At 48.9% G+C, this 21023-nt stretch overlaps 5 protein-coding genes across 6 annotated transcripts; 2 read left to right on the forward strand and 3 right to left on the reverse strand.

Annotated features, from left to right (window-relative positions):
- Window positions 1-5262: 5262 nt before the first annotated feature.
- On the forward strand, window positions 5263-7939 carry LOC120697456 (bifunctional protein FolD 2-like). Of its 2 annotated transcripts, none has more exons than XM_039980699.1 (5): window positions 5263-5425; window positions 5570-5753; window positions 6924-7081; window positions 7190-7402; window positions 7510-7939. In XM_039980699.1, the coding sequence occupies exons 1-5, from the start codon at window positions 5333-5335 to the stop codon at window positions 7738-7740; spliced, it is 879 nt and encodes a 292-aa protein (XP_039836633.1). In that variant the 5' UTR covers window positions 5263-5332; the 3' UTR covers window positions 7741-7939. The 2 variants fall into 2 exon arrangements, with proteins under 2 accessions (XP_039836633.1, XP_039836632.1); XM_039980698.1 differs by having other exon boundaries at window positions 5265-5425; window positions 5570-5780.
- Window positions 7940-8051: 112 nt separating this feature from the next.
- On the reverse strand, window positions 8052-11887 carry LOC120697455 (histidine--tRNA ligase, cytoplasmic-like). The gene is made up of 6 exons (XM_039980697.1): window positions 10417-11887; window positions 10120-10299; window positions 9511-9903; window positions 9107-9388; window positions 8683-8823; window positions 8052-8608 (listed from the first exon to the last, which is right to left on the reverse strand). Exons 1-6 carry the CDS (start codon window positions 11791-11793, stop codon window positions 8306-8308), a joined length of 2676 nt encoding a protein of 891 aa, XP_039836631.1. The 5' UTR covers window positions 11794-11887; the 3' UTR covers window positions 8052-8305.
- A 1052-nt stretch (window positions 11888-12939) lies between these two features.
- Window positions 12940-14186, forward strand: LOC120697457 (desiccation-related protein PCC13-62-like). The gene is made up of 2 exons (XM_039980700.1): window positions 12940-13635; window positions 13710-14186. Exons 1-2 carry the CDS (start codon window positions 13054-13056, stop codon window positions 14091-14093), a joined length of 966 nt encoding a protein of 321 aa, XP_039836634.1. The 5' UTR covers window positions 12940-13053; the 3' UTR covers window positions 14094-14186.
- A 138-nt stretch (window positions 14187-14324) lies between these two features.
- Window positions 14325-16719, reverse strand: LOC120697458 (40S ribosomal protein S4-like). Its single transcript, XM_039980701.1, has 5 exons — window positions 16575-16719; window positions 15716-15793; window positions 15453-15633; window positions 15274-15371; window positions 14325-14955 (listed from the first exon to the last, which is right to left on the reverse strand). Exons 1-5 carry the CDS (start codon window positions 16575-16577, stop codon window positions 14518-14520), a joined length of 798 nt encoding a protein of 265 aa, XP_039836635.1. The 5' UTR covers window positions 16578-16719; the 3' UTR covers window positions 14325-14517.
- An 811-nt stretch (window positions 16720-17530) lies between these two features.
- Window positions 17531-19585, reverse strand: LOC120700580 (L-type lectin-domain containing receptor kinase SIT2-like). The gene has a single exon (XM_039984832.1). The coding sequence runs from the start codon at window positions 19583-19585 to the stop codon at window positions 17531-17533; it is 2055 nt and encodes a 684-aa protein (XP_039840766.1).
- Between the last annotated feature and the right edge of the window lie 1438 nt (window positions 19586-21023).

Below are 21023 nucleotides of genomic sequence, written 5' to 3' on the forward strand. Positions count from 1 at the left end.
ACAAAGTCTTTAGGGGTATACTTTGACGATCAATTTCTCTTACAATATATTGGCCATAATTTTTACAAATCAACCATATTGAAAGATCTTTGAAATACAAATCTATTCATAACACTGAGCATGTATTTTGAATGACTATTAATCAAAATTTATGAACAACCATGATTGAAAAAAAATAGGAGCCGTCCATCTGATAAAATTCTACAGTGGTGAAGGTAGGAAGTACCTAGGATAAAATACCTGGTACTTCTAAAATATGGGACCAAGTACCAAAAGTGGGACCGAATACTAATTTAATTTATTTTTTATAAATACTTTTCATAGATCAATGGCTAGAAAAAAAATCAAGGTAAAAGTACCTGAAAGTAACCTATGCCTATTAATTTCAAACATAGGGGGTATATGATTAGAATATAAACCCTTTTTAGGGGATAAATACAACACTACAGCTCCTTCTGCGGGGACAACTTGAACCTAGATTGGTGCATCACAAATATGGTTTTATGCAGACAATTAATTCTGTTGTTCACAAGTTATTTTGCTAATTACCACATTGGTACAATTTAGTGTCTGTTTTTCCTTTTTAAATAACTTTTAAATATGAGTTGTTACCAGTTTGAGTACAGCAGCGTTTGCAGAGCCCAATGTTAGGAAAGTTGGCAAGATTCTCAGGAGAGAAAGCAACAATGAGAAGGTTTGCCCACATCGGTTTTCCAATGTTCTTCCACCAAGGCAGCTCCAGTAACAAACAACACAGGAATATCGCAGTGATATATGGTACCGAAGGACTCTGTTTTTCTATCAAACAATGGAACACTTTCCCATGCATGAGAGGTACAATGTTCTTGTCTTTTGTTTGTTTCCTCTCTCATGAACGGATTCTTGGCTTGCTTTGTTCCCTAACCACCTACTAATATTATAGGTTTAAGCTTCTCTAGTCTCTTGACTGCACCGAGGCAACAAAGGACATAGTTGTACGCTAGCAATTAGTAGTAAGCTCAATGCCCTAGAGAAAATACAAATGAAAAGCCTAGTGCATTTGTTGTTCCAAGGGTTAGTCTACTCTCATGGCTATAGGTTTCCCACATTCAAACTCACCTGATGAGTATTGGGCAACCATGACATCGATCATCGAATTTTACGGCTCTTTTCCGACTTTTCGCACCTCGAAATGTTAATGTTGAACATTGCGCTCAAACTTTTTCATAGAAAGCTTTAGTACTTGGATCAAACACTCTGTTGTTGAAAGCCAAGACTTGGATCAAAATCCATAGGGATGAGTTCCCATATTAACTCCAAAATTCAAATAACTCGAAGAACAACAGTGACGCCATAGTTCATTTGCGTCGTAAAATCAATCGATCTAAAGCGTCGGAATTTGGAACCAGAAGAGGGGGAATGACACGACACAATGCTTCTCCCTGCCTCCTGAAAATGCATGTATGTGAATGACACGTCCAACTGTGTGCAGCTATGCATAGTGGCATTCTGCTGCAGGAAGGCAAAGCAGACTCTGACGGGAACAGCTTGTTTGTCCTTGGATCACTCGCTGATTTGCAACAAGGTACATTTGATGTCACCTATCTCTCTCTTTTTTTCTCCTTTTTCTTTTGTGACCCTTTTTCAGTGAACTAAATCTTAGCCTGAAGCTTGCAGAGAAATGACCTCTCTGATGGATGGATCACCTGAAAAATTTGCAGAAAAGAATCTAAAAAATCTTGCAGCACTTTGCTTTTGATGTACATGTCAGTAGCTTTCAATTTTTTTTCAAAAAAAAAATTGTTTCAGCTGTGTGGGCAGGCAGTGCATGAGTAGTATATGGCCAGGTGCATGCATGGATGTACCTTGCTCTCGTTCCTGGCCACTCCGATATTCTCCTTTTAATTTGCTTCTTTTCATATGTATTTCTGGAAATAAATTTGGTGTGTGCTTGACCCTGGGCCAGTTTGATGTCAAAGGGAACCTTTCGTTCTTTCACTCTCAAAATTATCGCCACCGGCCGATTCTCAAGGGAGGGCCCGTTCCATGCTTCATCTTTTTATCTGATAAAGTGATAATGCATACAGCATCAAAGGCTCACAGAGCAACACATATTCTCATGTCAGGAAATGGAAAAGAAAAAGGGTAAAAGAAAGTGGCATTCTAGGATGAATATGTCAGGGCTGTGTGTGTGGGCGTGTGTGTGTGGAGCCGTGGAGGTGAGTGTTTGTGGTGCTCCGTAATTTTTTTTTAAGTGATTGTGCATATTACCCGCAAAACGAGCCCAACTTCATATGATTCAGCATAGAACATTTCAAAAAGGATAAAGTTTATTTTTGGCCATCGAACTATTGCCCGAGTTTGATTTTGGCCATCGAACTTCAAAACCGGGTATCCTTGACCACTCAACTCTGCAAACCGTTCATTTTTTACCATTGGGCTGTTTTGGTGGCCGGTATCGCTGACGTGGATGACACATGGCAGTGGGGCCCACATGTTAGCTTATTTTTTCTCTCTCTCTTATTTCTCTCTTTCTTCCCCGCTCCCTCTCTCTCTTCCCCGCTCCCTCTGCTCGGCGGCCATGGCGGCTCCGACCGCAATGCTGTTCCCGGCGGAGCAAGGGTGCTGCCTACTGCTGTCGCCGCCCCCTGCTAGAGCAGCGCTGGAGACGAAGGAGGGAGCGACGATGGGGGCCGCCGGGGCAGGGGTGGAAGGGGCCCTCTTCGACCTTCCCGCGCGCCACTGCCGCACCGCCCCGCCGCAGCTTCGCGCCGCTGCCCCGCCGTGTCGATCTCGACCTTCTCTGCTCGCGCAGAGCTCCCCCACCACCCGCCGTGGCCGCCGCCACCAGCTCGCCGCCGAGCCTTCTCCTCCAGCCATCCTCCTGCCGGTGCTGCCCCTCCGCGCCACCGCTTGCTCCTCCACCGCCACGGAGAGCAGGGGAGGAGGAGGGCCGGAACGCGAGGAGGCCCTGCGCCGGCCGGGCTCGAGCTCAAGGCGGCGGATCTCCAGGGGAGGAGGGCCGCGGCCGGAGGCGTCGAGGAGGGCGAGCAGGCGGCGGCGGCGCAGGGAGGCAGGGGCGACGCCACCTTGGAGAGAGAGGTGGGGACGGGCAGTGAGGGCGGCGCCGCCAGGGAGAGAGAGCGGGGAAGAGAGAGAGCGCGCGGGGAAGAAAGAGAGAAATAGGAGACAGAGAAAAATAAGCTAACATGTGGGCGCCACTACCATGTGTCATCCACGTCAGCGAAACCGGCCACCAAAACAGCCCGATGGTAAAAAAATGAACGGTTTGCAGGGTTGAGTGGTCAAGCATACCCGGTTTTGAAGTTCGATGGCCAAAATCAAACTCGGGTAATAGTTCGATGGCCAAAAATAGACTTTATTCTTTGAAAAAATACATCTCATTTGTAGTACTTTGGGGAGAATTTACAGATTGAAGCTCTAAACCTGGAGCATAGGATCCTTTTCGAAAAAAAAAACCTGGAGCATAGAAGGTGGATATTAAAAATGATTGAGAACCAGCTGCTAGGCTCAAGAGTTAGGGCTAAATAATGAAACGTGCGTGTGCGTTTTTGCGAAGAATGAAACTAGTACTCTGTATAAAGTTTACATAGACTGTGAACAAGAAAGATACATATATGTAAGATCTTGCAGCACTTTATTTTGAGTTGGACCCCACTAACATGATAATCATTGCTGGACCCCTCCCTGATGTTCCTGAGGTACGGAATTGTTTCTCAAAACGCAAAAGATATGCATCGCGGGTACCGGCTAAATTGATGTTTATGCAGGTCCAAATCTTGCCCTAGATCTTCATGTGATCCCTCTAGCACTATCCAGAGAGTGGAGAAAGGAATCTGGAGAGGATTGGTGCATCAGTCTCCATACTATATTCCCATCATCTATAGAGATCCATGACAGTGGCTGCTGGTGCTGCATATGCTTCATCCTCTCTAAGCTCATTGGGGTATTTTTGGTAGCATCTCCTCTCCTCAACCCGTCAGCATCATCAAAAGAATCAGAAAGCAATCCAGACTCTATCTGTAGTCTCTTACCATGAGAAATTGGACTGGTGCATGCCAAATATCCATGGCATCAATTGGTTCTCTTCATCCATGTACCAGGCTGATGTTCCATGAACAGGCACCAGGAGGTGCCGATAGAGCAAACTGAGATCTGCACTTGCGACAGCATGACTTAGGTCCTTTTTGGAATCACTGAAACTCTCCTATCAACTACTCCCTCCGTTCCAAATTATAAGTCATTCTAAGAATCTTGGAGAGTCAAAAATTTTCAAATTTGACCAAATTTATATGACAAGATAATAACATTTATGATACCAATTAAGTATCATTAGATTCTTTATTAGTTATATTTTTATAGTGTACCTATTTGATGTCATAAATCTTTATATTTCTCTCTATAATTTTGGTCAAACTTTGAGATGGTTTGACTCTCTAAGATTCTTGGAATGACTTATAATTTGGAACAGAGGGAGTATATATCATAAAGGAAGTCAATCGCATCTCATGAGTTCGTTTGATAAATCCACTACAAATTTTTAGTAGTGCCAACGTGTGCAACGCATTATTCACACAAACTGCAGAGCAAAGAACTCAATGAAAACAACTAGTTCAGGGGATACGCCCTTTTTTTTATAGAACTTCTCATACATATTCTCCTTGAGGACTGATCGGAGGGGAAGGGTTATTGGTACAGGAATTTTCCAGGAGGAATCTGGATCCAACACCAGCCGACAAAAGTGTCAAGAAGTGTTTGGTTGCCTTGCTTTGGGCGTTGTTGTACTTGTATGCAGTCTTAGACCTAAGTCAGGCTAGCACAAACCTGCATTCACCTATACAGACCATGTTTGATTTCTCTGCATTGGCAAATCTTGTGATTTGTTTGTTTAGACCGAGTTGGGCAGTTGGGCTTCATTGGGACGTCAGGTAACCTGAAATTGCCACATTCCCCCATGTTCTCACACCCCCCTCAAAATTGCCACAAATATTGAACTCAATTTACAGTTTACATCCATTAATCATGTTAGAAAATGGAACCTACAAATGGAAAATTTGTCAAAGTAGGTTAACTGTTGATTCTATTTTCCAATTGCCTTACACTTCGCTTCCCTTTGCCTTCAACCAAAAGTCCAAAACCATGAACAAAATTGCCACAAAGCGAGGGAGCCCATTACCACCTCCTGGGCTATCCAGGCCCAAATCATAAGAGCCCATGCAAGTAAAAGGCCCAGTGGGTCAGGCTCACCTAACCCACTGAACCAAAGATTTCTCTCATCCCGAGTCGCCGTCGACGCCACCCACTCTCGCCCAGACGACAGACAGCCACCGCGATGGCGCAGATCATCGACGGCAAGGCCATCGCCGCCGACATCCGCCGCGAGGTCGCGGCCGATGTCGCCACGCTCTCCTCCGCCCACAGCGTCGTAAGCCTCCCCTCCCCTCCGCTCCTCTCTCCTCCCCTCTACCGCCGCCCGCCGCGGGTGCGTTCTCTCTTGGATCGGGGGCTCGGGTCGGAACCGAGTAGCTAGCTAGTGGCGCTGTGCTGACTCCCGCTCGCTCGCTCGCAGGTGCCCGGGCTGGCGGTGGTGATCGTGGGGAGCAGGAAGGACTCGCAGACGTACGTGAACATGAAGCGCAAGGCCTGCGCCGAGGTCGGGATCCGCTCCGTCGACGTCGACCTCCCCGAGGACATCTCCGAGCTCGCGCTCGTCGCCGAGGTCCACCGCCTCAACGCTGACCCCGCCGTGCACGGTGCCGCCTTTACTTCTCCTCTTTCCGGTACACTGTCGTCTGGGTTGCAGCAGAACGCATGCTTCTGTTCTCTGGCTCTTAGCTAGGCTTAGTCTGTTGGGCATGCTCCTATGATCCATTCGGCATTTGTGCTGCGAATGTTGTCATTGCTGCTTCACTACCATTCGTCAGGATCAGATGCTTAGATGTTCACTTGTGCTATCCGCTGTGCCTGCGGATACCATTCATTCACAGACGCCAGACAGTATGCATAGGCCTCCAGGTTTGCAGTTCATTGAATTTGGTCTGATCCTGTCTCTATCGAGTCTATCATTTCTGATGCCATACTTGGAATTGGAATCATTGAGGGCACTACGGCATGGAGGTGGATTTGAAAAGAGTAATGATTAATAGTTTAATACTAGTTTGTGCTTTCTATAGTGTGGGATGTGGGTTGTCTCTTAACCAAGGGTATGCAGATCCCAATTCACTCCTTGTTTCTTGGGAGTGTTTGGAGTAGTCCAATCTCTATTCACTAGATTAGGCATCAGAACTTAGGTTTTTCAAGTCAAGTTGCAAAGTTGCATAGATTTGTAAAAAGGAACAAATGGTCAGAAGAAAACAGTGCCCCAGATGTTTTGTTTTGGTGTGATTTGCCTACCTCATGCGACAGGATTCCCCATCTTACTGATTTTGTTAGTTGTTCTGTCATTTTGTTAGAACCTAGGAGGTTCTTTTTGGCCAAGTTCAAATATTAAATTGGTAAGGCCATAGAGGGATGAAGCATTGCATTGCTCGGTTGTAAATGAGAAACTATAACTAAAGAAAATCTGGGCATGACGATCTAAGTTGAATATCTTCCCAAAAATCTGAACTTTGGAGTTCTGCATCTGGTCAATCAACTTGTCTTTTCATAACTATGGAGATAAGTGTTATCCAGCATGGGAATAGTCGACTAGGGGACTATGGCTTTAAAAAGAATTTGTGTCTACCTCTGCTTGGGTTCATCGAAAGCCAACAAATTTAGTTTGCTACTGCTAGTAGGAGACAGGCCCATCTCACGTTGATTCATGTCTTGTTCTACCTGTATCAAAATTCTGACTGTGACTAGTTCAGTTTCATAGAATCAACCCCTTGTTTCGAATTATAGAGGAAAGCTATTCACTTTATAACTATGTGGTTTGATTTCAGGCATCCTTGTGCAGCTTCCATTGCCTAAGCATATTAACGAAGAGAAGATATTGAGTGAGATCAGCATCGAGAAAGATGTCGATGGTTTCCATCCTCTCAATATTGGCAAACTTGCAATGAAAGGCAGGGAGCCACTTTTCGTACCATGTACACCAAAGGTATTGAAACAATTTGCATATCATTTTACATCAATACAACATAACGCAGAATAATTTAGATGTTTTTCACTTGTTATTCTTGGCCATGGTTTTGGTTTTTGTTTTAAGGGATGCATGGAGCTCTTGTCACGGAGCGGAGTTACCGTTAAAGGGAAGCGAGCTGTTGTGGTTGGCCGCAGCAACATAGTCGGGCTACCAGTATCCCTGCTCCTTCTGAAGGCAGATGCAACGGTATCAATTGTGCACTCACGGACCCCTGATCCGGAAAGTATTGTCCGGGAAGCTGACATAGTCATTGCAGCAGCTGGGCAGGCTATGATGGTGCGTAGCTCCACCGCAACAAATTCCCAGTTCTCGCAGCATGATGCAGTACCCTGGAATTCATCGCCCATTGTTCACTGAGTCACTGTTGCTTTCTTGGTTTCCAGATCAAAGGGGACTGGATCAAGCCAGGCGCTGCGGTTATCGATGTTGGGACAAACTCGGTCGACGACCCTACCAGGAAGTCTGGGTACCGGCTTGTCGGTGATGTTGATTTCGCAGAGGTGAGCAAGATCGCTGGTTACCTGACGCCAGTCCCAGGAGGTGTTGGCCCAATGACGGTGGCTATGCTGCTGAAGAACACGGTGGATGGAGCAAAGCGGGGAATAGTCGAGTAGGAGGGATTTCATCTCATTCTATGTGCTGTACGATCTGTACTGCAAGGATGGGAACTGGCTCAAAAAGTGTGTTGATGTAACGGCTTGTTCCCCATTTTGGTTGTTTCAACTTGCCAAGAATAACAGTAGTTACCCTGTTTGACAAATACAATAAAAATGATTGCTGGCTTTGCTGCTGTTACTTTAGTACAGAAAAAAATTGTTGATTACTGGCTTTGCTGCTTTTACTTTAGTACATAAAAAAACTTGTTGATTACTGGCTTTGCTGCTGTCTTAAGTACAGAAAAAAAATGTGGTTTGAAGAACAAAAGTAGTGGTCCTTCAACACCAGAAAAGAAGGTTTGGTCATTCTTGTATAATACACAAAATGGCGCAGCCTGATTACAATGCATTGGAATTCAGGGATTTAAATGATCATGACAAGTGGCTCCACATGCCGACCCGACTAACACGCTCCATTAGTTTAAATCAAAATGTTGCAATGTCATTTCCCCACCTATTTGACTTTTCACTCATCTCAAATGGGTGCCAAAAAGATATGAAATCAACACCTAAAAGTTCCCATCTAGGGTTTACTCAATCTCTTCTTCAGCTCTTGAACAAAATCCTTCCGGGCAACCTCTTCTTCCTGGTTGGCTTTAACATCCTTCAACTTTACACTTCCTTTCTGGATCTCAGACTCACCAACCAGCACCATCCAAGGAATGCCTGATTGCAAGGCGTACTTGATGTGGTTTGTCACCCTGGTAGTTAGCTTGAACTCTGCCTTTATTCCAGCACTCCACAGTTCACTCACCAGCTCGGCAGCCAGTGTAAGGTCCTTTCCAAGGATTGACACCAGCACCTCTGTCTCTGTAGCCCGGATCATCTGCAATTCAAAGCCCAGTTACTACAAGTCCCCTTGAAACAAGGATAAAATGGTGATTTGAGATATAGCTATACCTCATTTCTTTCTTTCTCCTGTTGCTCCATGATTGCAAATACCCTCTCTATTCCAAGGCTGACACCAACAGCAGGGATCTGCTTGCCGCTGAACATACCCACAAGGTTGTCATACCGACCGCCAGCTGCAATGGAGCCAACCTATTGCTAAATATGGTCAGTACAGGAATTGACTAAAATGGTCTTCAGCTCTTTGCTGAGTTAGAAAATGTGTGTATTTCCAAAGTTCCAGATAATAGACTAAAATGTATTTTTTTTTAAAAAGATAATAGAGTAAAATGTCATTTGAGATATAGATCAGTTTTGAATAAAGCGATCACCAACGTATTAAGTGAATGAGCAAGAACAATATGCTTTAAGATGATGCAAGCACTGCTGCACTAGTAACATTAACAACATGCAGTGAGAAGTAAACATGTCTAACCTGTGTGGCACCCTTGAACACAGCTTCATATATGACACCAGTATAGTAATCAAGGCCCCTAGCCAGACTTAAATCAAAAACAATCCTGTCTAAAGCATTTGCTTTATCCAGAGCCTTGAATAATATCTCCAGTTCATTCAGTGCAACAATAGACCCTTCATTCTGCATGAACTTGCTACCCTCCTTTCTCAACTCCAGCAAAACTTCTAATGGGGGTCCTCTAGTCTTCACTAGATTCCCAATTTCATCTGCAGTTTCATTTGATATACCTTTCTCATCCACCTGATTCACCATAACGAACAGTTACGAGTATTATTAACATATCCACATCAAAGCAGCACAATAAAAATATAAAATATAATGAGACCTTAGCTGAAACCAATTAGTATAGTTCAGATGCTTACCAGCTCCTTTTTCACTTGTTCAAATGTTTGCTTGTCTAGCTTGTCAATGCTCGAGCAAACTGTTCTGAACTTTTGAGGAGGCACACCACAAATTTCTAACATTCCATCAAGCAACTTTCTGTGATTTAATTTTATCTCATATGTGCCTATATCCAGCTGATTCAGCAATTCAGTCAAAACTTTGATGACCTCAAAATCTGGTTCCATAGGTTCATACACTCCAGCAATGTCAAAATCACATTGATAGAATTCTCGATATCTTCCCTTAGATGGATTATCTCTCCTATACACTTTTGCTATCTGGTACCTCTTCAGTGCACTTATGTTATTCATGGCAACATATCGGGCAAAAGGAACAGTCAGATCATAACGCAAAGAGCAAAGCTCACCACCCTGCAGGTTATTTGATGGCAAGACATTAAGAACAATACAAGGAAATACTGCAACAAAGTAATGGCTTGAGTGCCCCAATATGGCAATGCAATCCTTAACCTCACATGGATAAATTATAGTAAGAGTCCTTGCATGACAATCAAAACATGAACAAATTTCTTTTGCCAAGTAATACATGAGACCAAGAAAAAGAGTACAAGGATGCTGAAACAGTACCTGATCAGCGAGGTCATATATCAACTTCGAGTCTTCACCATATTTGCCCATAAGGGTTTCTCTCAGCTCAAATACAGGCGTATCAAGTGCAGTAGCACCGTGCATCTTGAATACACCTGTTATAATTGAAAACACACGCTCCCTAATCGCCATTTGCTTTTTCCCAAAGTCACGTGTCCCCTAGCAGGATTCAGCATAAACATCCGGATGAGAGAAACGGACCAGTAAGACAATCTAAGTGCCACTAATTCAACCATATGCTAAAGCAACACCTTTTGCAGATAATATGATTCTCACCTTAGGAATTTTAGGCAATCTCCTCACTTCATTGCTCTCAACAATCTCCTTCACCTTCTCCACAAGGGACTCCAATCCGGAACACTTGGGATCAAACAACAACGAGAGAGAGGTTCCCCACTCTGCAACCAATGCAGAATTCACGGAAGCAATTGCATTTCCCTTTGTTACATGGTCCCTAAGCAGCATCAGCACAGCAGAAGTACCCTTCCCCAAAGTTTTCTTCTTCTTGTTCTTCTTGTCGCCCTTCCCTTTCTCACCACCAGCCTGTGGCTTCTCAGCTGAACTGCCCACTTCATTCTCAACACCAGCTTGGGGCTTCTCAATTGAACTGTCCCCTTCAATCACCGCCATGGCCACAGCTGCCTCCCACGCAAGGAAGTCCCTGAACTTGAGCAAGTGGTTGTACACCCCTTTCAGGACTGACACTGCATCTGAATCAATCAAAGCCCTGTCAAGCATCCCCTTCAAATCATCAATGCTGACGCCATTGGTAAGCTTTTCTCGAAGGTCGGCATCAGCAATGCTCTCTGCGCAGAGCCTTGCCCGAGAAATGCTCAGCTTGCACAATGCCTGCACTGCTCTCGCGAGCTGCGTGGCCAGCACCACCAATGCCTCCTCCTTTCCTGCACCTGTTTCGCCGGCATCCCTCTTCCCCAGCTTCACCGGGGCGTTGAGCTCGATCCGCACCCTCGCGTGCAGCGCACGCACCGCCTCGCGGAAGATCCCGTTCACGGTGGGCACCTTGGCGAACGTGGCGGCAGCTGGGGCGGGGGCGCCTCCGGCGCTGCCGACGAGCTTGGAGCCGAAGACGAGCATCATGATGTCGGCTGCCACGTCGGCCTCGTCCTTGGCGGAGAGCCCGTCGCCGGAGGCAGGAACGTCGAATGCCGCGGCGTCCCCGCGCGCGGCCTCGCAGGACAGCGCGGCGACGGCGTCGGCCACGCGGGCTAGCGGCGCGGCGCAGGAGTCGATCAGGGCCGCAAGCGCGACGGCCACGGGTGCGGAGGCCGCCGCCACCGCGGCCTCGTCCCGGGATCCCAGCGGCAGCGCCGCGGCGACGTCGAGCGACTCCGCGAGGCGGGTGGCCGTGGCGGCGGTGATGAGCGCGGAGGCGGAGTCGGACGCGGTGAGGAGGAGCTTGTTCAGCAGCACCGCCGCCGCAGCGCGCGACTCGGCCGGCGCCAGGGCTGCCAGGGCGGCGCCGAGGGAGGCGGGGGTCTCCTGCGGCGAGGGGGCGCGGGTGGAGAGCGACTTCAGAGCGGAGGCGTCGATGGCGGGTGACGCGAGGCCGAGGGAAAGCGCGTAGACGGCGGCCGGCGATAGGGCGGCGCCCTTGCCGCCGAGCGTGACGGCGGCGGCGGCGGAGGACGCCATTGAGGCCGACGCTAAACCCTAGAGCGGGAGGAGGAAAGGAAACAGGTTCTGATCTGATGGGCGGCGCGGATGCCCTGTCTTAATCTCTGCTGAAAACGTGGTATCCAAGTCTCTAGCTATGCCACTTGTAAAACCAGCTCCACTCTTCTTCGAAAAATTCTTGCAGAAAACGTAGTGTCCAAGTCAGTGATTGTGTCAATTATCAAATCTAGGACTTATTTTTTAGGGAAAATTGAGAAGTCAGGTTGACCAAATTTAACACAAATGAAATTGGAACATTGACTGAGAAGTCAGATTGACCAAATTTAACACAAATGAAATTGGAACATTGTCCAAGTCGGTGGGAGGGCGATGGACGCGCGTGGCAGCGAGGATGGCAAACGGCGGGGCTTCGGCAAAGAAGCCTACCGGCTTTCGCGGGATGCCGAAGAGGAAAGCGACGCCACCACTTTAGCGCATCTGTTGGAAACGAATTTTTAGTACCTTTTCTCTTCTTTTACCTATACAAAGTGTTTTACATAAGCTGTTGAAGTTGCTCTAAGGCATGTAAAACTACAAAAGACGAGTTGCAAATATATAGCCTAAATTCTATTGGCACGTGATCAAAGGATGTAGCACTTGTTTGCACTACCTCTAGCCATTTCCCTTTTAAGCCATGGAGCCATGCTGATAAGCTTGTATCTCAGTGGTAGAGCATGTAGTAGAGGTGCCACCCTTGAATTCTAGGTGTTGTGTAATAAAAATTTTCCCTCGCTGGCGCAACCAAGGTTGGGGGAGACCGGTTTACTTTCTCTTAATGAAATATGGCAGGGCATCTTTCCTCCTCGGTCACGTTTTTTTTTCTATTGGTGAAGCAAGTATCAATAATAGTATTAGTTGAAGACAAGCTGTAATTGATAAGGAACACCTGCATAAAAAGGATTGCATGTGTGTAGCAATGTCATATTTGCTAAGTTTAAACTCAATTGAAATATTTGGAATTTGATACTGAGCTATGTTGTATCATAATCATACCGAGGCTTGCTTTTGACTCACAATTCGTTTTCCGAAAACTAAAGATAACAATGAAAAAGAACAGAGACCTACCCATCTCCACACAAGCATTTCATGGCTTGCCAAGACGCATGCTACTCCTCACTCCTCTCCTAAACCCACACTAACTAAAACTAACTAACCCCAAAACCCACACTACAAATCCACGACGCGCCGAGCTGACCTCCCCGCTCCCAAGTCCCAACCAACCAAAACCCAAAGCCAGCCATGTCGCGCGTGCGCGACGCCGCCCTCCTCCTGGCGTCCGCCCTCCTGCCGCTCGCCGCGGGCACCCTCCTGCCGGCCGCCGGGCCCGAGGACCCGCGGTGCCGGGCGACGGCGCCGCGGCGGGGCGCGCTGGCGGTGTACCCGAGCGACATGGAGCAGCTGCAGTTCCTGCTCAACGCCAAGTTCGTGGAGGCCGAGTGGTTCCTGCACGCCGCGCTCGGCCGCGGCGTGGACTTCCTGGACCGCGACCTCGCCGCGGGCGGGCCGCGCCCCGCCGGCGCCAGGAGGGCGGCGCTCGACTTCCGCACCACCGAGGTCGCCGCCGAGCTCGGGTACCAGGAGGTCGGCCACATCCGGGCCATCCGCCAGGCCGTGGGCGGGTTCCCGCGCCCCGCCATCGACCTCGCCGCCGACCGCTTCGCCATGGTCATGGACGGCGCCATGGGCGCCCGCCTCGACCCGCCCTTCGACCCCTACAACAGCACCATCAACTTCCTCCTCGCCTCCTACGTCTTCCCGCACATCACCGCCGCCGCCACCATGGGCATCAGCTCCTCCCTCATGGGCTTCGTCTCCAAGCGGGTAAGCCAATGCAATGCAAACCTCCTCTCAAACGACGATGGCTGCTGGATTAACCCATGGCGGCGTGCGTGCAGCTCCAGTCGAGCATCCTGGCGGTGGAGGCCGGGCAGGACGCGGTGATCCGGCTGCTGCTGTACCAGCGCGCCGACGAGGCCGTCCCGCCGTACCAGGGCCACACCGTCGCCGACTTCACCCGCCGGATCTCCGAGTGGCGCAACCGGATGTCGGGGTGCGGGGCCAAGGACGAGGGGGTCAAGGTCCTCGACCGCCAGCAGGGAGCCGAGCGGCGAACCATCAGCAACATCCTCGGCGCCGGCGAGGACTCGCTCGGGTTCCAGCGCACGCCGGCGGAGGTCCTCCGAATCCTCTACGGCTCGCGCAACGAGCAGATCCCAGGCGGCTTCCTGCCGAGGGGAGCCAACGGCACCATCGCCAGAGGCTTCTTCCAGCTCGCATAGCTTCAATAACATACCACGTCTTGAGTTCAGAAACAACTGATCTTCCAGTTGCAAACAAGAAATCTGAATCGTATTCTTGGATATACGGATATACGACAGAATTTTCAAGGCAAAATTCTTGCCTGCTTGGTTATGGCCGATAGTACATGACATTAGGAACATATTACTGCATCGGAGTAAGAACAGATCACAATGATACACGTACAGCAACATTTCAGAGCAACCAGGGTAAACAAAACAGGAAGACATGTTCTCGAAAATGCACTTCAATAAGTAAATAGTCGCATTACAGCTAACTGCAAACATCAGTTCGCGAATCAACAACCATAGGGCAAAACTTAAAACAGGATAGTCTGGGTAGATAGTTCTATATCCTTGCAGATAAACTCGCTATAGAAAAACTCAAAAGCACATTCTGAGGAATTTATGCGTTGGCGGCAGCCTGGGCAGCGGCATCCTGCTTCCTCTGCTCCTCGATGATGCTGAGCTTGATACCCTTGCCCTTGGGCAGGCTCACCCACGGCTTGTTGCCCTTGCCAATGGTGAACACATTGCCCAGACGGGTGGCGAACTGGTGGCCCTGGGCATCCTCAACGTGGATGGTCTCAAAGCTGCCCTTATGCTTCTCCCTGTTCTTGATCACACCAACACGCCCAGTGTTCCTTCCACCAGTCACCATGACAACATTGCCAACATCAAACTTGATGAAGTCAACAATCTTGTTGGTCTCAAGGTCGATCTTGATGGTATCGTTGGCCTTGATGAGCGGGTCAGGGTAGCGGATGGTGCGACCATCATAGGTGTTAAGGTAGGGGATGCCCTTCTGGCCAAACTGAACAGACCTAACCTTGCAGAGCTTCAACTGCAAACACAGAGCAACCAAAAAACAATGAACATTCACTTGGATGCTATAAAGAGGTATGGGGAACTTAATAATGGTTATCAATATCAATAATACTAATAGAAGTTCAGAATTTTCTACTAATTGCAGAACAGAAATTTTCAACTTAAGACTAAACATACTTGCAGTAGACATGGACCATAAAGCAAAGAACATCAAGCACTGAAGTAACATAGAAAGTAGTTTCATCAAAATCTTTTAAGTAGATCAGAAACTCAGCTAACAAGATCATGCACAACTGGAATAAAGAGAAATGTAACGAAAGGGGATCAATCTAACCTTGGCGTCCTCATCCCTGATGGGGTGAAGACGGAAGCGACCCTTGGTGTCATAGAGAAGCCTGTAGTTCTCATTGGTCTTGGGAATGGAAATGACATCTGCCAAAAAAAATTGGGAGACAAATCAGTGACCGAGTAAAGCTTCATAGTATCTTCTACAGGAAGAAAGATCAAACATACCCATGAACCCAGCAGGGTAGGTCTTGTCAGTCCTGACCTTGCCATCAACCAAGACATGGCGTTGCATCAGGATAGAAATAACCTCACGGTATGTCAGAGCATACTTGAGCCTGTTCCTGATGATAAGGATGAGGGGAAGGCACTCCCTGGACTTGTGAGGACCAGAAGATGGTTTGGGGGCCTACAGAACAGATGAGATTTATATCAGACTCTAGACATCTACAGGATATCATGAGTCAAAAAATAAAAAAATATAGACTTACAAAAGCTCCACCAAGTTTGTCCAGCATCCAATGCTTAGGCGCATTGAGCCTCTTGAGATGCTTCTTCAATCCCCTAGCCTGGATAATAGGAAAAACAAAAAACAATGATCAGCAAACAACAAAAAGTACCTATGCTCAAATCATGATTCGGGTACTACAAAGAACAATTGCTTAGAGCTTTTACAGAAGAAGGTAACTCATAATATATCCAGCTTTTACATGACAAGGGTCCGACGGAAATACAATACTTAATACATCAATGAAGCCATTCCAGGTAGCGGGTACCATCCTACGGTTAAGCAAAACCCACGCTCACCATGTCCAAAACTCCATATTATCCATGGCCACAAGACATTCAACCAACCCGGCCCCTAAAACTTATCATCCAGGGAATACACAATTACAAAAGTCATCTCTCAGACACTTGCACCAGGAACCTAGTACGGCCAAGTCAAATCATGGGGGCAAACCGAGACTAGAAAAAACTGGAAACCGATCTACAATCTACAGCCCATGCATTTAATTCTCCGAATACGCCGATCAGATACTGCAAGACTCCGTCGACAACACAAGTAACCAGACATGTGAACCGGACGCCCATAAGCTGGCGCAAGGACACCACCCAGAAAGTCTATTCCCGAGCAAAGGCGCAGGAACCGAGTGCAGGCACACCCTCTGCGACCTAGCAAATCGCTAATCCGCACTACGCGGCGCACAAACAACCTACCCGAACAAAGAGAACAGAAACAACCGGACGAATCTACAGCCGCGGCGCTACGCACAGCAAGCGAAGGAGGCCGCGGCCCAGATCTACGCGAGAGCGAGCGCGCGGGGACGCAGGGAGGGTGGCGGCGCTCACCATGGTTGCGGGCTGGGGGTGGGTAGCTTGCTCTTCGGCACCGCCTGCTGCTGCTCCTCCTCCTTCTCCTTTCGCGCGCCGCCGCCGGGATGCCAAGAGTGGGAGAGAGAAGAGGCTGCGAGGGTATTTATACTGCTTGGGGGTAGGGTTTTAGTTTGCGGGATTCACCGGTTTGCCCCCCGTGACGGGCCTTGTTGGGCTTTCGTTCTGCCGAATTGGGTCTGGCACTGTATAACTGAACGGCCGTTTCTCTTTCGGCCCACTTGAGAGATTAGACTGATTGTGATGACTGATGAGTATCGTTTTTTTTCTTTTCTATTTCTTTGCTTCTGTCTTTTTTAATTAATAGTAATAGTAAAACTTATGTAAATACTCAGTATATTGGTCACAAACTCACCGTTAAAATATTCTAACGTGTTGTCAAGACTCACAGACTATTAAGTAGAAATCTGAATTTTAGACTTATTAAGTTATTAACTGGGCCAAATCAAGGTAACCTCTGGAGTGGATTTACAAGAAGGTGAAAGATGCCACGTACTCCTACATCTTTGTGACACTGCAATCAATGAAAGAAGATCAAGATATGCCAAACTTAGGCACGGGCTCGATATACAACTTTTTTTTAATTATACACGGTAGAACTCAGACACTTACAATGTACGTACACTCACATCCTTATAAATACACATACGCAAACCCTACTCCTGTAAGCATTTTCGAAGACTAAGTTGGCAAATTCTCGAAATTGACAAAGTCATCACAGACGCCTCGCTATCGACGAGAACGTCGCCTACTACTAAATGCACGACGCTGTTAAATACTAGAATATTCACTCTTAAAGATAATCAAACTCTAAATCTTAAATGCTACGAGGCTCTTATAACCACCGCGCTACAGACTAGCTGACTATGCTGTTTCGGGTGACTCGAGATACAATCTGACTAGCTGCACTACCATCATCTTCCAACTGAGATGTCGGGTGTCATCGTCCCTATACTGTTCGCCGACCACGGGCACTGCAGGGCTCTGTCGAACGCGCCGTCGCCCTGCATCATGCTCAGCAGGCTCACGCTCGCCGGCGTCAGCTCCGGCAGCGGCGCGTCGCCGTCGAGGTACTGCACGACCTGCCTCATGGTCGGCCTCCCGCTCGGGAACGGGTGCGAGCACAGGAGCCCAAGCGTCAGCACCAGACGCGCCTCGCCGGCGTCGTATCCGCCGCCCCGCCCCCGCAGCCTGGCGTCCACCGTCTCCAGGAGCGCCCCTCCGCGCCAGTACTCGAGCACGCGGTCCACCAGCATCGCCCTCCGCCCGTCCCGCTCGCCGCCGCTCACCGGCTGCCGCCCGCAGGCGACCTCGAGGAGGAACGCGCCGAAGGCGAACACGTCGGTGAGAGGGGACGCCTTGCCCGTGCGCGCCAGCTCCGGGGCGATGTACCCCATGGTGCCGACCACGCGGGTGGTGGCGGTCTGCAGGTCGGCGGCGCCGTGGTCGTACAGCCGCGCGAGCCCAAAGTCGCCGAGGTGCGCCGTCGCCTCGCCGTCGAGGAGCACGTTGCTGGGCTTGATGTCCCGGTGGACGACGACCTGCTCCCAATTCTCGTGGAGGTAGAAGAGGGCGGAGGCCACGTCCTTGATGATCCGGAACCTCCGAGCCCATTCCAGGGCGGGTCTGCCGTCCTCGCCGCCGCCGTACAGGTGCTTGTCGAGGCTGCCGTTGGGCATGTACTCGTACACCAGGAGGAGCTCCCCCTTCCGCCGGCAGTAGCCGAGCAGCTGCACGAGGTTGCGGTGGCGCAGGTGGCCGATGCTGACCACCTCGGCGACGAACTCCTTCATCCCCTGGCTCGAGCCGTGGGACACCCTCTTCACGGCGACCTCTGATTTGGAGCTCGGGAGCACTCCCTTGTACACCTTGCCAAACCCGCCGGCGCCGAGCAGGTTTTTGTTCGTGAACCCTTGGGTGGCGTGGAACAGATCCTTGTAGGCGAAACGGTGCGGCCCGAACTCGACCTCCCAGTCTTCTCGGAGCTCGGCGAATGCGAATCGTCTTCTCAGGAGTAGAGTGACTGCGACACAGGTAGCCAAGATCAACGCGGAAGCAGCCGTTGGCAATGCGATCTTCAAGAGCTTTGATGGAGTCTTCCGATCATCACTGTCATAATAGGGCAGCTTGGGCAGTTTCCTGAAATCGATGGGTGGCGCAGGCCCGTCCATGGCGAAGCTCCAGGCGAGCACGTAGTGACGCGTCTTGATGGGCCCGGTCGCCGCGGAGAAGCCAACATACGCTTGCTCGGCGAGCACGGCGGAGAGGTCAGAAACGTTGGAGAGCAGCGGCCTCGATGGCTTGGCCGCTCCGACGGGAGCCAAGGTGACATTGACTTGCTTGCCCTTCCCGTCGTAGTCCACCCAGACCTGCATCGGCTCGCCGCTGTCGAGGCTCAGGTTCTTGAGCGCGCCGCCGTCCCCGTCGTCGTGGAAGCCGGCGGCGCGGGACTCCAGGGAGTAGAGGCCGGCGACGTCGACGCCGACGTGGTTGCCGTCGACGTCCCGCAGCTCGGCGTTCCCGTAGGTGTCGAGCTCGATGGCGAAGGTGCGGTTCATCGCGCCGCCGCCGAGGAAGCCCATGTACTGGGCCGGCGCCGCGTCCGAGAAGTTCTTTGTCGGGGCGACGACGAAGGCCATGCCGTCGGTGCCGTTCCCGCCGGGGTAGCCGGCGCCGGCGGCGGCGATGGCGAAGACGAAGGTGGCCGAGAAGGACCGCGCCGTGCCGTTGGGAGACGCCTTGAACCGAAGCGGAGCTGGGTGGAACGCGTGGCCTTTGATGCTGACCATGTCGTTCGTGAGCTTGAGGAACCCTTCTGGCGTGACCTCGGCCGCGCCGTCGAGGGTGAGGGCACCGGCACCGGCAAAGCTGGAGAAGACAAAGCTCTCTCCGCCGGCGTCGCAGAACCGTGGAGGACACAGGGTAAGACAGAGGAGGAGGACATGGAAGAACACGGGGAAATTACCCATTTCTGAACTCTAAAACTCGTCGACAAGCAAAGATGCGATGCGAGTTCATAAGCTTCTACACTAGTAAATAGGCTGTTTATTGCTCAAAAAAACACGGTTTTTTTATTGTTGATTACAGCGCCATTGTCAGCCGCCCCACTTGTAAGTTGCGACTAGATGACTGCAGACTAGATGTGGTCACTCTCTGAATTTTATTACTGAAAAAACTCCGAAGTTGCACACCATGAACGAACTGGCTTCTTGTTCCGTCTTGCACTCTTGCTGATTTTTTGTGCTTTATTTTTTTTTTCAAATGACTCACTTTGAAAAACACCTCCGATCCAGTTGGAGTAGTTTTGTCAAGCCTTTCCATATTCCAGTCCAAACTCCAAATTACTATCTTGCGGGGTACTCCATGCTTTGCATTGATCAGTTGGAGCTGATGGCAGCTTGACTTACACACGAAAGCCTGCATCGAAGACTCAAAGTCGACGGTAAGCAGATGAACGTATCATACCCGCTGAATAAGAAGCATACTTTGAACAGGAGACTCCAGGAAGTAGGAATGCTCCTTAATGGATAAAATTATGGATATGCATGGAGGCATCTTCCAGAATGTTTAACTTTGACTATTTGACTATTTTTGTACCAGAGTATTTCATGAAGTCAAAAAGGCCGCGTTTAGTTCCCAAAATCAAAAAAATTTGGGTGTCACATCAGTGTTTGACCAGATGTCGGGAGGGCTTTTCGAACACTAATTAAAAAACTAATTTCAGAACTCACTTGGAAACCGCAAGACGAATCTTTTGAGGCCTTTGACCGCATCATTTGCACATGTGGGTTACTGTAGCACTTATGGCTAATCATGCCCTAATTAGGCTCAAAAGATTCGTCTCATCGTGCACATCAAAACTGTGTAATTAGTTTTGTTATTTAATTACATTTAGTGCTTCATACATATGTTCAAAGGGGAGGTGAAAATTTTTGGGAACTAAACGGGGCCAAAATTATATGACCACGAAAGTACATTTCATGTCAATTTTTTACATGCAGTTTTCCTTAGTTAAAAGTACGCAACATGGTCGAACATGGAATGGATGAGGGTCACTGTGAGATTTGAGAATAACCTGCATCCGGGCGCATACATACTTATAACAGTCAGCAGCTGTCTCTGTTCTTGATCCACCTGGGCGTAATTCCTAACGAATCGTGGCAAATTCGCAAACGTGTTTTCCCCCCCTCATTTTTGTGAGAACAAGTTCTAGACAAGATCAAATTCTACGAGTTTGACCGTAGCATCGTCGAGAGCACAGGTCGCAGACGTGATTGAGGGAACATGCCGATTAGTCAACTCAGATACGAACGATGAAATATGACAGATCAGGAAGAACATATGATATCGATCGAGATGATAAAAGTTGCCTGGATGTTGAGCTAGTTCCTGGGCCAAATTTGAAAT

Source organism: Panicum virgatum, chromosome 3K (genome assembly GCF_016808335.1).
Source record: "Panicum virgatum strain AP13 chromosome 3K, P.virgatum_v5, whole genome shotgun sequence".
Taxonomy (NCBI): Eukaryota; Viridiplantae; Streptophyta; class Magnoliopsida; order Poales; family Poaceae; genus Panicum; species Panicum virgatum.

Coding starts and splice junctions, on each gene's coding strand:
- LOC120697456 (XM_039980698.1), top strand. CDS start 5,333: ATGGCGCAGATCATCGACGGCAAGGCCATCGCCGCCGACATCCGCCGC. Junction 7,082..7,189: donor TCGTACCATGTACACCAAAG/GTATTGAAACAA, acceptor TTTTGTTTTAAG/GGATGCATGGAGCTCTTGTC. Junction 7,403..7,509: donor CAGCTGGGCAGGCTATGATG/GTGCGTAGCTCC, acceptor CTTGGTTTCCAG/ATCAAAGGGGACTGGATCAA.
- LOC120697455 (XM_039980697.1), bottom strand. CDS start 11,793: ATGGCGTCCTCCGCCGCCGCCGCCGTCACGCTCGGCGGCAAGGGCGCC. Junction 9,904..10,119: donor TATATGACCTCGCTGATCAG/GTACTGTTTCAG, acceptor AATAACCTGCAG/GGTGGTGAGCTTTGCTCTTT. Junction 9,389..9,510: donor AACAAGTGAAAAAGGAGCTG/GTAAGCATCTGA, acceptor ATGGTGAATCAG/GTGGATGAGAAAGGTATATC.
- LOC120697457 (XM_039980700.1), top strand. CDS start 13,054: ATGTCGCGCGTGCGCGACGCCGCCCTCCTCCTGGCGTCCGCCCTCCTG. Junction 13,636..13,709: donor TGGGCTTCGTCTCCAAGCGG/GTAAGCCAATGC, acceptor GCGTGCGTGCAG/CTCCAGTCGAGCATCCTGGC.
- LOC120697458 (XM_039980701.1), bottom strand. Junction 15,634..15,715: donor ACAAACTTGGTGGAGCTTTT/GTAAGTCTATAT, acceptor TCTGTTCTGTAG/GCCCCCAAACCATCTTCTGG. Junction 15,372..15,452: donor CTACCCTGCTGGGTTCATGG/GTATGTTTGATC, acceptor TTTTTTTGGCAG/ATGTCATTTCCATTCCCAAG.
- LOC120700580 (XM_039984832.1), bottom strand. CDS start 19,585: ATGGGTAATTTCCCCGTGTTCTTCCATGTCCTCCTCCTCTGTCTTACC.